Raw genomic sequence first — 16,287 nt, 5'->3', positions numbered from 1 at the left:
ATCAACCGGGTTCTCGGCCAAATGATCAGCCAATGCTTGGGCTTTCATCGCAGTCCGAGTCATATAGATAACGTCAAACTCCGTGAGCAAACTCTACCACTTTGCAAGTCTCCCTATAGGCACAGGCTTCTGAAAGATATACTTTAATGGATCCAGGCGATAAATGAGGTAAGTAGCGTAGGACGACAAATAATGCTTCAGCTTCTGTGCTACCCAAGTCAGGGCACAACACGTCCTTTCTAGGTAAGTGTACTTAACCTCATAAGATGTGAATTTCTTGTTGAGATAGTAGATGGCTTGCTCTTTCCTACCAGTGATGTCATGCTAACCCAACACACAACCAAATGAATTGTCCAAAGCCATCAAATACAGAATCAATTTGGGGCGAACTTGCCTTTAGCGTCAGCTTGATGTGGAAGGATGCGTTTCAATACTTGCTGACCCACTTCAAATTTTCGGGGATGCACCTTCTTGTTGTACGCTCTTGCCATTCTCTTTTGATACAACTGGCCATGACATACCGCTGCCAACCTTTTTTCATCAATCAAACTCAATTGCTCCAGACGGGTTTTGACCCACTCATCTTCTTCATCAATTTCGGCTTCAGCAACAATTCGGAGGGATGGAATTTCAACTTCCGCGGGTATCACTACTTCTGTGCCATATACCAATAAGTAAGGAGTTGCGCCTACTGAAGTACAAACAGTACTGCGATAACCCAACAACGCAAAGGGAAACACCTCATGCCATTGCTTGGATCCTTGCACCATTTTCCGAAGTATCTTCTTTATGTGCTTGTTGGCTGCTTCAACTGCTCCATTCGCCTTGGGGCAATACGGGGTGGAATTGCGATGCTTAATCTTAAACTGTTGACATACCTCTTTCATCAAATGACTGTTGAGATTAGCACCATTATCTAGGATGATTATCTGTGGGATCCCGAACCGATAAATGATATTTGATTGAACAAAATCGACCACCACTTTCTTGGTCACAGACTTGAAAGCTTTAGCTTCAACCCACTTGGTGAAATAATCAATGGCTACCAGAATGAACCTATGCCTATTGGATGCTGCTGGCTCAATTGGTCCAATGACATCCATACCCCAAGCAACGAAGGGACATGGTGCGGACATTGTGTGCAATTTGGATGGCGGAGAATGAATCAAATCTCCGTGTACTTGGCATTGATGACACTTGTGCACAAAACTGATACAATCCTGCTCCATGGTGAGCCAATAATAACACGCTCGAAGAATTTTCTTTGCCAGAACATACCCACTCATATGCGGTTTGCTGACTGCAGAATGTACTTCGGTAATGATAGAAGTGGCCTGTCTAGCATCTATGCATCTTAACAATCTGAGATCTGGAGTTCTTTTGTACAAAACCCCTCCACTAAAGAAAAATCCACTTGCCAACCGTCGAATTGTTCTCTTTTGATCCCCCTTGGCTTACACCGGATATACCCTCATTCTGATGTATTCCCTGATGTCGTGGAACCATGGCTAACCATCAAGTTCTTCTTCCACCATGTTATAGTAAGCATGCTGATCGCGGACTTGAATATGCAGAGGGTCGACATAAGCTTTGTCCGAATGGTGCAACATTGACGCCAAGGTAGCCAAAGCATCGACAACCTCATTATGGATCCTTGGAATATGGTTTAACTCTATTGATCAAAACCATTGACAAAGATCATGCAAGTATTGTCGGTACGGTATGAGCTTTAAATCCCGTATTTCCTATTCTCCTTGAATCTGGTGCACCAGAAGGTCCGAGTCTCCCATGACCAAGACTTTCTGGACACCTATGTCTACAACTAACCTCAAACCCAAAATGCATGCCTCGTACTCAGCCATGTTGTTGGTATAGTAGAAACAAAGCTAAGCTGTAACAGGGTAGTGATGCCCTGTTTCAAAAATAAGCACGACCCCTATTCTGACTCCTTTCATGTTTGTAGCCCTATCAAAGAAAAGTTTCCAACCTGGTTTTTTAATTTGCTCCAGCTCGTTAATATTCATCACCTCTTTATTGGGAAAATAAGTTCTAAATGGTTCATATTCTTCATCAACCGGGTTCTCGGCCAAATGATCAGCCAATGCTTGGGCTTTCATCGCAGTCCGAGTCATATAGATAACGTCAAACTCCGTGAGCAAACTCTACCACTTTGCAAGTCTCCCTATAGGCACAGGCTTCTGAAAGATATACTTTAATGGATCCAGGCGATAAATGAGGTAAGTAGCGTAGGACGACAAATAATGCTTCAGCTTCTGTGCTACCCAAGTCAGGGCACAACACGTCCTTTCTAGGTAAGTGTACTTAACCTCATAAGATGTGAATTTCTTGTTGAGATAGTAGATGGCTTGCTCTTTCCTACCAGTGATGTCATGCTAACCCAACACACAACCAAATGAATTGTCCAAAGCCATCAAATACAGAATCAAACGCCTTCCCGGTTCTGGTGGGACCAACACAGGTAGGTTTGACAAGTACCCTTTTATCTTCTCAAATGCTTCCTGACACTCATCAGTCCACTTGACCGCAACATCCTTCTTCAGCAACTTAAAGATAGGCTCACAAGTTGTCGTGAGCTGAGCGATAAACCTGCTGATGTAGTTCAGTCTCCCTAACAGACTCATCACTTCGGTCTTGTTCCTCGGCCGTGGCAATTCCTGGATAACTTTGATCTTTGATGGATCCAATTCAATGCCCTACCGACTGACTATGAATCCCAACAATATTACGCCCCACAATATTACGTCGATATCACGTTCCACAATATTACATTATGGTGATGTCACGCTTCCAGTATTAAGTTACGACGATGTTGCACCCTGAAGTATTGTACGTAGAATTTGTCGTAAAATAATTAACATAAGTCCAAGTAAAAGATTATTTGGAGGTTATAAGGATTATGCTATTTCACAAGTGATTAGTAAATTCGTGAAGGTGAGAGGGGAAGCAAGTCGAAGACAATGAATTTCGTTGAAAGTGGCCAATTTGGGATAAAATACGGGTCGAGCGATAATACCCGATAATTATAAACTAGTACCATGCGAGATACAATATGACCACGGTAGTGTAATATATAAAGTATATATGAAGTAATTTGAAAATAAATAGAATTTTAAGTACTTTGTGATAATTCTTAAATTATGCGAGTAATAGATTAATTACCAGGTAACGAAACATTACCCGGTTAACTAATAAGTGGATAAATTTAACAAAAATCACCTCCCAAGGAGGTACGTGGCAGCCCCTCCCTTTATCAAGGTGACTCATTAATCACCTTTAATAGGTGTCACAAGCATAATATCAAAGTCTTATGAAGACTTTATAGTGAACCTTATCACATCAAAATGAGATAACAAACATTTCACTTAAAAGATTAAGAAAACCATTCTGTCAACTAACGTGTCAAGCCTAGAAACATTTCAATTTCGTCCAAGTTCCTTAGCTTAATCAAAATTCTGCCATGGTTTTTAAAATTCAAAAACTTGGAACAGAGTTGTTTTCGTCCAAATTATTTAGTTAAGGTTCAATTGGAAATTCAAAGAACAACAACAATTTGGTTCAAATAAATTCCAGGAACAGGTATGTTAAGACTAAGCTCTTCTTTCATTTGGCATGATCTCGTCATTATATTCATATCCCAGAATTTACGCATATCTTGCTAGTCTCGCAAATTGCGTATATTTTCCTAGTATTGTAAGTTATAATATTCTCCTTATCGAGACTTCATATTCATTTGAGTATTTCATTCTTCCATTCAAGAGAGTAGAGAGTTAACTATATATATAGTATTAAAAATATTTTCATTAACATCGAGCTATAATCGATAGGCAGGCCCCTATTGGGCAACCTCTGATCAGATGGTAAGTTATATGACGATCCTACTGTGGCCGAGTGCATATGAGTGAGCCCAGTTGGTCGAGATACAGAGCCTAGTATGGCCGAGCGCTTATGAGCGAGCCTACTACGACAGAGCAGATATATATGTATACTGAGCCTTATAGGGCCGGACATCTATTTTACTTATTATATTGAGAGAATTGAGTCAATATCAGCAGGTAATCATATCTTCAAATTAGTTTTAACTTTCAGCTACTTCCAGTTACTATATTATCAGTTCAGTTTCAGCTTTCAGTATATTGCTTTACATACTCAGTACATTATTTCGTACTGACGTCCCTTTTTTGGGGGCACTGCATTTCATACGTGCAGGTCAAACAGACAGACGAGTAGGCCTCTTCAATAAGTGTTGCCCGAGTTCATCTTGATCGGTAAACTCCATGCCTTTCGGAGTTTCCAGGTCTAGAGCCTTATGTATATCTTGTATATATACGTATATATGTCATGAGTAGGTCGGAGAGCCGTTCCGATCACAGTATATCCATTAGTAGAGGCTTATAGACAAATCTTGTCAGTTAGTGCAGTATGTTGGGCTTTCAGGCCTTGTATATATATATTTGGTTGGTTTGTCAGCTGTATTAAATATGACGACCTTGTCGGCCAAGCTTTATATTGATATTTAGTTAGCATTCGTTGTCGTCTTGCAATGTGGCCCATGGACAAAAGTATGACATCATATATTCAGAGTCCCTTATCTGCAAGTTGGTACGCAAAGATAGGTGAGGCACTGGGTGTCGGTCTTACCCCCCAAGTTCGGGGCGTGACAAATAATTTCCCCAATGGAACACCAAATGCGCACTTTGTAGGATTGAACTTAAGATTGTACCTGTTCTGGAAAAAATTCCTCAAATATCTGACGTGGTCAGACTGCTTCCTGGACTTTATGATCACATAATCCACGTAGACCTCTATCTCGTTGTATATCATGTCATGGAATATGGTCGTCACTGCCCTCATGTAAGTTTCCTCAACATTTTTCAAACCAAAAGGCATGACCCGGTAACAATATGTTCCCTATGGCGTGATGAATGCCGTCTTTTCCGCATCTTCCTCATCCATTAAGATCTAATGATAGCCCACATAGCAATCCACACAAGACCCAATCTCATGTTTGACACAATTATCAATCAAAATGTGGATATTTGGTAGTGGGAAGTTGTCTTTTGGACTAGCCTTGTTGAGATCACGGTAATCAACACACATTGTGGTCTTTCCATCCTTCTTTGGCACAGGCATAACATTGGCTAACCAAGTGGGATACTGCGTTACTCGAATGACCTTTGCATCAAACTGCTTTGTGACCTCTTCTTTAATCTTCACACTCATGTCGGTTTTGACCTTTCTCAACTTCTGCTTGATGGGAGGAAATGCCGGGTTAGTGGGCAATTTGTGAACCACCAAGGCAGTGCTTAGACACGGCATGTCGTCATATGACCATGCAAAAATATCTTTGTATTCAAACAATGCTTTAATTATCTCTTCCCTGATTTGTGGTTCAAGATGGATACTTATCTTAGTTTCCCTGACATTATCTGGGTCCCCTAAATTGATTGCTTCTGTATCATTCAGGTTAGGCTTGGGTTTTTCCTTGAAATGACTTAGTTCTTTACTAATCTCTTCAAAGGCCCCATCCTCATCATATTCTGGTTCATCATCACACTCTATTTCTTAAATTATTATTTCAGAATTAGATTGACTTTTAAGACTATGCCGAAGATTCCTCATGCATGTCATGTCATTGAAACCAGCATAAAAAGAACTGTACAGGGAAGAAAAGAAAAACAAAAAATAAAACTATCAGGAATGATAAAAAAGGAAAATTGCATTTCATTGGAAATAAAATATAACAGGGTTTATACATCCAAACAGACGGAACATAGAATCTGAATTACAACCCTGGAATAATCCAGATAAACTGAAAGAAAATCAAAGCAAACTACCAAAACTCCTTCCGAGTTGGGAGAAAAGTAGCCTTCCAATTGTTAAGCTTTGCATTCGGCCCAACAAACTGCACATCTGCTTTGCTAGAACCTTCTCCAACTTCCACCATATTCACCTCATCAAACAACTTCTGGAACCTTTCAATTAGCTCTTCATTGATGTCAACCACAGAACTGGGAACTGTTGTTCCTGGCACCGGGCTTGACAAACGACCTGGAGAGACGTGGCAGAGGCTTTGGAAGGGCCCACGCCCTCTGTTTCAACTTTCTAGCTCTTTTCACGTCTGCGGCTGTGGGTTGAAATCCCAGACCAAATGTACCCAAGTTTTTAGGTAGGGACACCGGTTGTATGATACCCTGCAGGAACGCACCCAAACCCTTACCCGGCACAAAGCCATTTTTCAGCATTTCAAAGGCCACCATGACTGATGCGGCAGTTACCTTTGGAATTGGAATGCATTTCCCTTCTAGAATTTTCTCGACCGAAACTATTTCAAAAAACTGATAGACCCAGGGCCCTTTGTCATCTTCTACCTCAATGAATGGGATAATGGCATCACTGTGAACACACAAATTATCCTCGCCATGCACGACGATCTCATGTCTATCCCATTCGAACTTGACCATCTGGTGTAGAGTACACGGGACTACTTTGGCGGCATGAATCCAAGGTTGGCCTAATAGAAAATTGTAGGAGATGGCTACATCCAACACCTGGAACTCCATGGTGAATTCCACCGGTCCTATTGTCAACTCAAGCACTATATCACCAACTGAATCTTTCCCTCCACCATCAAATCCCCGAACACAGATACTGTTCTTGTGAATCCTCTCATCATCCACCTTCAACTTGTTCAGAGTAGAGAGAGGGCAAATGTTTGCACTGGAACCATTGCCAACCAATACCCTGGTAACCACAAAATATTCACATTTTACCGTAAGATAGAGAGCTCTATTGTATTCAGTACCTTCCACAGGCAACTCATCATCAAAGAAAGTGACCCTGTTCACCTCAAATATTTTGTTGGCAAACTTTTCCAGATGGTTTACTGAAATCTTGTCGGGAACATGAGCCTCGCTCAGAATTTTCATCAAGGCCCAACGATGCTCGTCTGAGTGGATTAACAATGACAACAGTGAAATCTGAGCAGGCGTCTTTCTCAACTGCTCCACGATGGAATAGTCTTGTACCTTCATTTTTCTCAGAAACTCCTCCGCCTCTTCTTCAGTCACTGCTTTTTTCACTAGAACTGGGTTATCTCTGGATGTTTTGGCTTTCTTTAACTCTTCCGGAACAAAGCATCTCCCCGAACGAATTAATCCATGGGCCTCATTGACTTATTCTTTCACTTCCTTTCCCTTGTATGTCACTATCACCCGCTCATCATTCCACGGGATAGCCTTGCTGTTGACTATTGGCAACTGGGTTACAGTCTTGATGATGACAGGATCCGTACGGGCACCCTTTACAATTATGATAGGCTTGTTTGCCACTCCTGGTACAACCACTTTTGACTTTTCTTGTTTTGCTGCAACATCACTTGGGGATCCTTTCTTGACTACCGCAGATGGTTCATCGTTTGTCCAACTCAACTTGTTCACTGATACCTCAACGATTGGTTTTTTAACTAGCTTGACCTCACTGGACAAAATCATCATGACGGTCTGTGAAGGCTTCTTGGGCTCCCCTCCCTTATATACTATCTCGATCATGTTCGTTTCTAATGGGTTGACAATGGGTTCCGGTTGATATTGGGTGCCTATGGAGTTTGGACTTCAATCTGGTTTGCGTTAATAAGCTCCTGGATGGCATTTTTTAAGTGCCAACACTTCTCCGTATCATGCCTCGGAGTACCAAAACAATATTCGCAGCTTACAGAGTAATCAAGATTCTTTGGAGGAGGGTTTGGCACTTTTGACTCGATCAGCCTCAGCATATCCAATTTCCTCAGCCTGTGGAACAACTGGTATAAGACTCCCCCAATGGGGTAACGGTTTTCTTCCGCTGCTACTTCTCATTTTTAAATACTTGATTGGGTCGGAAACCTGGGACGGTAGGGTTTCGGTAGGTTCGTAGAGGTGGGTAAGCATTTTGTGGAGCTGGGTAAGTGGTTTGTGGGGCTGGGGCACGCCATTATGCGTAAGCAGGAGGTTGAGTGTATGCTTGGGCATGGTGGACAAAAAATGAGGGTCTGGTGATGGGAAGTAATGCTGGGGTGGATTATACGGGGTTTGGGTGAAGGTTTGATGGTGTGGTCGAGGCTGATTATAATGGTGGGATGGGCCCCTAGGTCCAAACCATGATCCTGAATCAATTTTTGCCATATCTTCTTTCTTCTTCTTTCCGATTACTCCCCCTGTACCATTCTGAATAGCTTGGGTAGTTGCCTTAATAGCCGAGTAACTCATGATTTTGTTTGATTTAAGCCCTTCTTCCATCATGCCACCCAACTTCACTACCTTGTTGAAGGACTTGCCTATGGCCGATACCAGATGGTCGTAGTAAGTAGGTTCCAGGGCATGCAGAAAATAATCCACCATTTCGCTCTCCTTCATTGGAGGGCCAACCCTTGCCGCTTGTTCTCTCCAACGAAAATCGTACTCCCTAAAACTTTCACTTGGCTTCTTCTCAATCTTAGTTAGAGACAAACGTTCTGGAACAATCTCGAGGTGGTATTGGAAATGACAAGCGAATGCTTGGGCCAAATCATCCCATGTATACCATCTGCTGTGATCCTGATGAGTGTACCACTCCAACGTCGCACCGCTTAGACTCAGACTAAAGTATGCCATCAACAGCTCTTCTTTCCCACCGGCTCCTCTCATTTTACTGCAGAATCCCCTCAAATGGGCCACCGGGTGTCCTTGCCCGTCATATAGATAAAATTTGGGCATCTTAAATCCCACTTGCAGTTGAACATCAGGAAATAGACACAGATCTTTGTAGGCCACACTCACCTGGCCTCCCAATCCCTACATGTTTCTGAATGACTGTTTTAGGATTTTAACCTTCCTGACCATCTCCTCCTGTTCTGGATTTTTAGGTGGTCTCTCAGTCTCAACAGGGAGGTCAAAACGAGGAGTATAGGAGTAAGGTTCTAGGGCCTTGAAAGTAGGCTTCGGGGGATAGTATTGGTTATCCTGGGTTTGGAATAAAGGCTCACTAGAGGATTGGTAGAGTGTAGCGGGTGGGTGTGCCACAAAAACAGGGGTGGCTGGTGGAGGAGGGTATGGAACTGGTTTGGTTGGTGGAGCTGGTGGTGTTTGGGAAGTGGTGCCTTGGTCTGGTGGTAAATGGGAAAGCCTGGAGATGAATCAATAGTGGGAGGTTCCTAGGATTGAGTAAACGGCGGGATGAAAGCAGGGTTGGTGGGGTAGGATGGTGGTAGATTCCCTTTCACCCATGCCTGGTACATCTCTGCCATCTGTTGTTTCAGTTTATACACTTCCTCTTTCAGATTAACATCAGACTCTTCCCCCTCTCTCAACGGATAAATAACACTTGCATCCAGTTCTTGGTTAGTCATGATCAACTTGTTTTTGGACCTGGTGTTGTACGGATGAGTTGCCATAATGTCAAACAAACTAACCACCTACCTGTACTGATTTTAAACAACAAACTTGTTAGCGATTAGAGCTTAACAGATCGGCAATCGCATATTGGGGATGCAATGCACCTAAACAGTTAACCATTTCTATTATGCATTCAATCGGTTGCTTGCGTCATCCCGACTTTCCTTAATTTCTATTTTGCAACTTCTCTTTTTCCACTTTTGCCTTTCTTTGCTTGATTTCTTGTTGTTCTTTATTCCCTCATTTTCTCTCTTGTTTTGTCATTGTTTCCTTCCCACAATTTCTTGTTTTTTTCTTCTTTTTGGTTATGATTGAATCCTATGGAGATTGCCTATGTATCATGACCCCGCATGAATCAGATCAAGCGTAGTTGTGGGGGATAAGTGTAAAAATAAATAACGAAAACATTTTGGGGATTTTCAAATTTTCATAAAATAAAAATGTTTTGATTACAACAACTCATCCTACCGATTTTAATCATAAAAACTAACAGACTCGATAAAGGGGAACTAATAGACTCCAACAGAAAAACGAAAATACAGACTCGAAAATAGACTAACAGACTCCAACAGAAAGACAAAAGTGCAGACTCGAATAAAATCATGAATACATCAATGCCTCAACTGCTCCGGGGGCCCGCGGGACATCAGTCTGTCTCGCCACGGGCCTACACGCCAAATCCCCTTGGAGATGACAGAGATCTTCCATTATCTGGCGGACAAAGTTCATTATAGTGGCGAAGAACATGGATCTGGTCATGTCCTCACACTTACTGCATTTCATTGTGATTTTTAGTCATATCTCCGCATCAGCGGAATTTCACTTAATGGACCAACACCGCATTTGCGATCCACTCGCCGCTTCTGCGGCTCTGCAGGTGCGGTCCCCCTTCCGCATCTGCGGTTTCAGGCCTTCCTCATCCTTTCTGATTCTGCGATCCAATCAACGCATCTACGATACCGCACCTGTGGTCCCCAAACCGCAGGTGCGAAAACACCAGAAGCAACAGAAAAATCTGCAATCCCTCAAGTTCCAAACTTCCTGTTAGCCATCTGAAATCACCCTGAGGCCCTCGGGACCTCAACCAAAAGCACCAACACAACCCAATACCTTATTCAAACTTGTTCCAATCATCATAACACCTCAAACAATGCCAAATTCATCAATTCACATCGAATTCAAGACTAAGTTTTTCTAAAAACTTCCGAAATACGTTTTTGATCAAAAACCCAACCAAACCACGTCCGAATGACCTAAAATTTTGCACACACATCCCAAATGACATAACAAAGCTACATAAACTCTTGGAATTCCATTCCGACCCTCCGATCAAGATCTCGCTAACCAACCGAAAATCGCCAAAATACTAACTTCGCCAATTCAAGCCTAATTCTACTCCGGACCTCCAAAACCAATTTCGATCACACTCCTAAGTCATAAATCACCTCCCAACGCTAATCGAACCATCGGAACTCACATCCGAGCCCTCTAACACATAAATTAACATCCGGTTGACTTTTCCAGCTTAAACCTTCTTAAAAGAGACTAAGTGTCTCATTTCTTACCAAATCCACTCCGAACACCAATTAATCCGCTTGATTACATAAAACACGGATAACGGAGCATAAAGAAGCAGAAATGGGGGAACCAGAGTGGTAACTCATGAGACGACTGACCGGGTCGTCACATCCTCCCCAACTTAAACAAACGTTCGTCCTCGAACGAGTCAAGAAACATACCTGAAGTATCGAATAGGTGAGGATATCTGCTCCGCATTTCCTGCTCGGTCTCCCAGATAGCCTCCTCCACAGGCCGACCTCTCCACTGCACTTTCACTAAAACTATATCCTTTGACCTCAACTTCCGAACCTGACGACCCAAAATAGCTACTGGCTCCATATCATAGGTCAAATCATCATCCAACTGAACCGTGCTGAAGTCCAAAACATGAGACAGATCCCCAATATACTTTCGGATCATAGAAAAATGAAATACCGGATGCACACTCGACAAGCTGGGTGGCAATGCAAGCTCATAAGCCACCTCCCCAATCCTCCAAAGCACCTCAAAAGGCCCAATAAACCGCAGACTCAACTTTCCTTTCTTCCCAGATCTCATAACACCCTTCATGGGCGAAACCTTCAACAAGATCTTCTCACCTACCATATAGGACACATCCCGAACCTTTCGGTCTGCATAACTCTTCTGACGCGACTGCGCTATACGAAGCCTCTCCTGAATCACCTTCACCTTCTCTAAGGCATCCTGAATCAAATCTGTCCCCAATAGCCTAGCCTCGCCGGGTTCGAACCAACCAACTGGAGATCTACATCGCCTCCCAAACAAAGCCTCATACGAAACCATTCGAATACTCGACTGGTAGCTGTTGTTGTAGGCAAACTCTGCAAGCGGTAGAAACTTATCCCATGAACCTCCGAAATCAATAACACAAGCACACAACATGTACTCCAATAACTAAATAGTACGCTCGGACTGCCCGTCCATCTGAGGATGAAAAGTTGTGCTCAACTCCACCTGAGTACCCAACTCTCGCTGAACAGACTTCCAAAACTGGGAAGTAAACTGAGTACCTCTATCTGAGATGATGGAAACCGGAACACCATGCAACCGAACAATCTCCCGGATATATATCTCTGCTAACCGCTCTGAAGAATAAGTAGTACATATAGGAATGAAGTGCGCGGACTTGGTCAGCCGATCCACAATCACCCAAATAGCATCGAACTTCTTCAAAGTCCGTGGAAGTCCAACAACAAAGTCCATAGTAATCCTCTCCCACTTCCACTCGGGAATAACCATCTGCTGAAGCAAGCCACCCGGTCTCTGATGCTCTCCTCCCTCAACCTCTGCAATACAACTCGCAAATGCTCTGCGTGCTCCTATTGACTACGCGAGTACACCAGAATATCATCAATGAATACTATAATGAACGAATCCAGATAAGGCCGAAATACAATGTTCATCAAATGCATGAACGTTGTTGGGGCATTGGTCAGCCCGAAAGGCATAATAAGAAACTTATAATGACCATATCTGGTCTTGAAAGCAGTCTTAAGAATATATGAATCCCTGATCTTCAACTGGTGATAACCCGAACGGAGATCAATCTTGGAGAACACCCTCACTCCCTGAAGCTGGTCAAATAAATCATCAATGCGAGGCAAAGGATACTTGTTCTTAATTGTTACCTTGTTCAGTTGCCTATAATCGATGCAAATTCTCATTATGCCATCCTTCTTCTTCACAAACAGAACCAGCGCACCCCAAGGTGACACACTAGGCCAAATGAACCCCTTATTCAGGAGTTCCTAAAGCTGCTCTTTCAATTCTTTCAACTCTACTGGTGCCAGACGATACGGCGGAATAGAAATGGGCTGAGTACCCGGCACCAGGTCAATACCAAAATCGATATCCCTGTCTGGTGGCATGCTCGGCAGGTCTGCAGGAAACACGTCGGGAAAATCCCTCACAACTGGGACAGAATCAATACCGGGAGTCTCAGCTCCAACATCTTTCACAAACGCTAGATATGAGAGGCAACCCTTCCCAACCATACGGTAGGCCTTCAAGAAAGATATCACTCTACTAGGAACATAATTAGTCACACCACGCCACTCGATCCGCGGTACACCCGGCATAGCCATAGTGACTGTCTTAGCATGACAGTCTAGAATAGCACGACACGGAGATAACCAATCCATGCCCAAAATGACATCAAAATCCACCATGCTCAATAGCAGTAGATACACTCGGGTCTCCAGACCCCCAATAGTCACCACACATGACCGGTATATACAGTCTACAACAATAGTATCGCCTACCAGGATGGATACAAGAATAGGTAAGGCAAGAATCTCTCGAGATGTATCCAAATAATGAGCAAAATACGAGGAAACATAAGAATAGGTGGAGCCAGGATCAAATAATACAGAGGCATCTCTGTGGCAGACTAAAACAATACTTGTAATGACAGCATCTGAAGAAATGACATCTGTCCTGCCTGGAATAGCATAGAAACACCCAAATTCCCTTCAATTTCGGATAGAAACCAGTTTTGGTTTTCTAGGGTTCTTACGTTTCGATTTGGGGTTCGAGTGTTTCTAGCCAGATTCGACCCAAACCAAAGGTGGTTTGGTCACGAGGGAAGTCAGGGGGTGCCAGGGTATGAATTTGGGCTTGGTTGGGGTAGGTTCGAGTTCTGCTCGAATCTTCAAATGGAGATTCGAGGCGTTCCAAGTTGATTCGAGGCAAGTGGTTCATGGATTTGGATCGGGGGTGGTTTGGTGGTCATTTGGTGTTAATTTGGGGCTGAGGGGAAGTGGTGCCGCCACTAGAGGAAAGGGGGAAAGGGTGGCGGCTATTAGGGTTCCAGGTTTTCGATCTAATATTCGAGAAGATCGAGCAACATTCGAGGTAAACGGACTGGGGATTCGGGACGGGGAGGTCGAGGGGAGTCTACGGTGTAAAAGTGGGAGGGATTGGGCGCCGAACACCGCCGTAGGCGATTTCCAGCTTGGTGGCGGGCAGTGGCATTACGTTTTGTCTCTGAAGAAGACGAGAGACAGGGGGTGTGAGAATGAAATAAGGGTAAGAGATTTGGGGGGGGGTTGTGGTATATTAAAATTGTTGATTTAATCAGGGCCGCTGGATAAATGAAATCCAATAGTCCTAATCGAGTCAATAATCAAAACGGGGTCGTTTCAACCACATGGGTGCTGGACTGGACCGGATACAAGGTGGGTCGGGTCAGGGTTTGTGAATGAGTTAACTTCTGGACCGTTTGATCAAGCTGATTCAACGGTCCAGATTGACATGACCAAAACATCGTCGTTTGGTCGACGCTGGGGCGGACCGGGTTGGGGCGAATTTGATTTGCGCTTTTCAAATTAAACTGAATTTGGCCCAAAATTCTGATAAACTATTTATTATTCTTTTCCTTTTATTATTCTAGAATTCTAATAAAATAAAAAAAATCCAAACATAAATTTAAACTTGATCAATTTATCCTAAAAATGTTAATTAACTCTAAGTAGTAATTATCACAGAATAATTAAATACCAAATCACACAATTAAACACTAAAATGCAAAGTGCATTATTTTTTATGCTTTTCTTGTAAAAATACAATTTTACTAAAAATAAAATCCTAAATTCAAAATGCTATATTTTTGTACTTTTCCATTAATTTACACAAATAAACGTGTACACACAAATGCAATCAATAGCTGAAAATATCACGAAAAATTCACAAAATTGCACACAAAAGAAAAACTATTTTATTTTGAATTTTTGGGAGTAATTTGTGTGAGGAAAAAATCACGTGCTCACAACTGCCCCTCTTTGTCCGGAAACACGAAGGGTTTTCGTGCAAAGATAAAGTGAGCGGATATGAGCGATTTTTTTTTGCCCGTTTGAGTACTCCGTGTGAAGCATTTTTTGAAAGAGTTGACCGAACTTCTGCTTCGAAGGTTTCCTACATATCCCTGGCTAAAAGGGAATCGGGTCAATGTAGTTCGGAAAGTTTTGGTGGCTGGGACTACCATGGGACTGTAATTTTGCTTCTACTGTTGTTGCATGCTGCTACTACTGCTTACCGACCTCCTTATTACACCATTGGTAAAAGAAAACAAGAAGCTAGACTAAACTAGGGATTACAAAATCTTATCTATCTTCGAACTTGCTCTGGTCACCTTGCTTTCTTGTTGGCTTGTGTTTCCTCCGCTGTTTCTTTCTTTGACTTGACTTGTGAGTGTATTCCTCTGTTCTACAGGCGGGCTCCTGACTCCTTCAACTTCAAATTTAACAACCTCCATTCTACAGGCGGGCTCCTGACTTCTTCAACTTTTAAAATAAACAACCTCCGTTCTACAGGCGGGCTCCTGACTCCAACTTAAAATTTAACAATCTCCATTCTCCAGGTGGGCTCCTGACTCCAACTTAAAATTTAACAACCTTCATTCTACAGGCGGGCTCCTAACTCCAACTTAAAATTTAACAACCTCCATTCTCCAGGCGGGCTCCTGACTCCAACTTAAAATTTAACAACCTCCATTCTACAGGCGGGCTCCTGACTCCAACTTAAAATTTAACAACCTCCATTCTACAGGCGGGCTCCTGACTTCTTCAACTTTTAAAATAAACAACCTCCGTTCTACAGGCGGGCTCCTGACTTCTTCAACTTTTAAAATAAACAACCTCCGTTCTACAGGCGGGCTCCTGACTCCAACTTAAAACATAATAACCTCCGTTCTACAGGCGGGCTCCTGACTTCTTTAACTTTTAAAATAAACAACCTCGGTTCTACAGGCGGGCTCCTGACTTCTTCAATTTTTAAAATAAACAACCTCCGTTCTACAGGCGGACTCCTAACATCTTCAACTTTTAAAATAAACAACCTCCGTTCTACAGGCGGGCTCCTGACTCCAACTTAAAACATAACAACCTCCGTTCTACAGGCGGGCTCCTGACTTCTTCAACTTTTAAAATAAACAACCTCCGTTCTACAGGCGGGCTCCTGACTCCAACTTAAAACATAACAACCTCTGTTCTACAGGTGGGCTCCTGACTTCTTCAACTTTTAAAATAAACAACCTCCGTTCTATAAGCGGACTCCTGACTCCAACTTAAAACATAACAACCTCCGTTCTACAGGCGGGCTCCTGACTTCTTCAACTTTTAAAATAAACAACCTCCGTTCTACAGGCGGGCTCCTGACTTCTTCGACTTAAAACATAACAACCTCCATTCTATATGCGGGCTCCTGACTTCATCAACTTAAAATTATAACAACCTCCATTCTCCAGGCGGGCTCCTGACTTCTTCGACTTAAAATTATAACA

General features: G+C 42.8%; 1 protein-coding gene across 1 annotated transcript; it reads right to left on the bottom strand.

Moving 5' to 3' along the window:
• Positions 1-374: 374 nt before the first annotated feature.
• On the bottom strand, positions 375-770 carry LOC138883672 (uncharacterized). Its single transcript, XM_070164372.1, has one exon. It carries the CDS (start codon positions 768-770, stop codon positions 375-377), a length of 396 nt encoding a protein of 131 aa, XP_070020473.1.
• Positions 771-16,287: the final 15,517 nt, after the last annotated feature.

This window comes from Nicotiana sylvestris, chromosome 12, assembly GCF_000393655.2.
Source record: "Nicotiana sylvestris chromosome 12, ASM39365v2, whole genome shotgun sequence".
NCBI lineage: Eukaryota > Viridiplantae > Streptophyta > Magnoliopsida > Solanales > Solanaceae > Nicotiana > Nicotiana sylvestris.
Note: the sequence above shows the minus strand (reverse complement) of the source record. Positions and strands in the feature narration are given on the sequence as shown.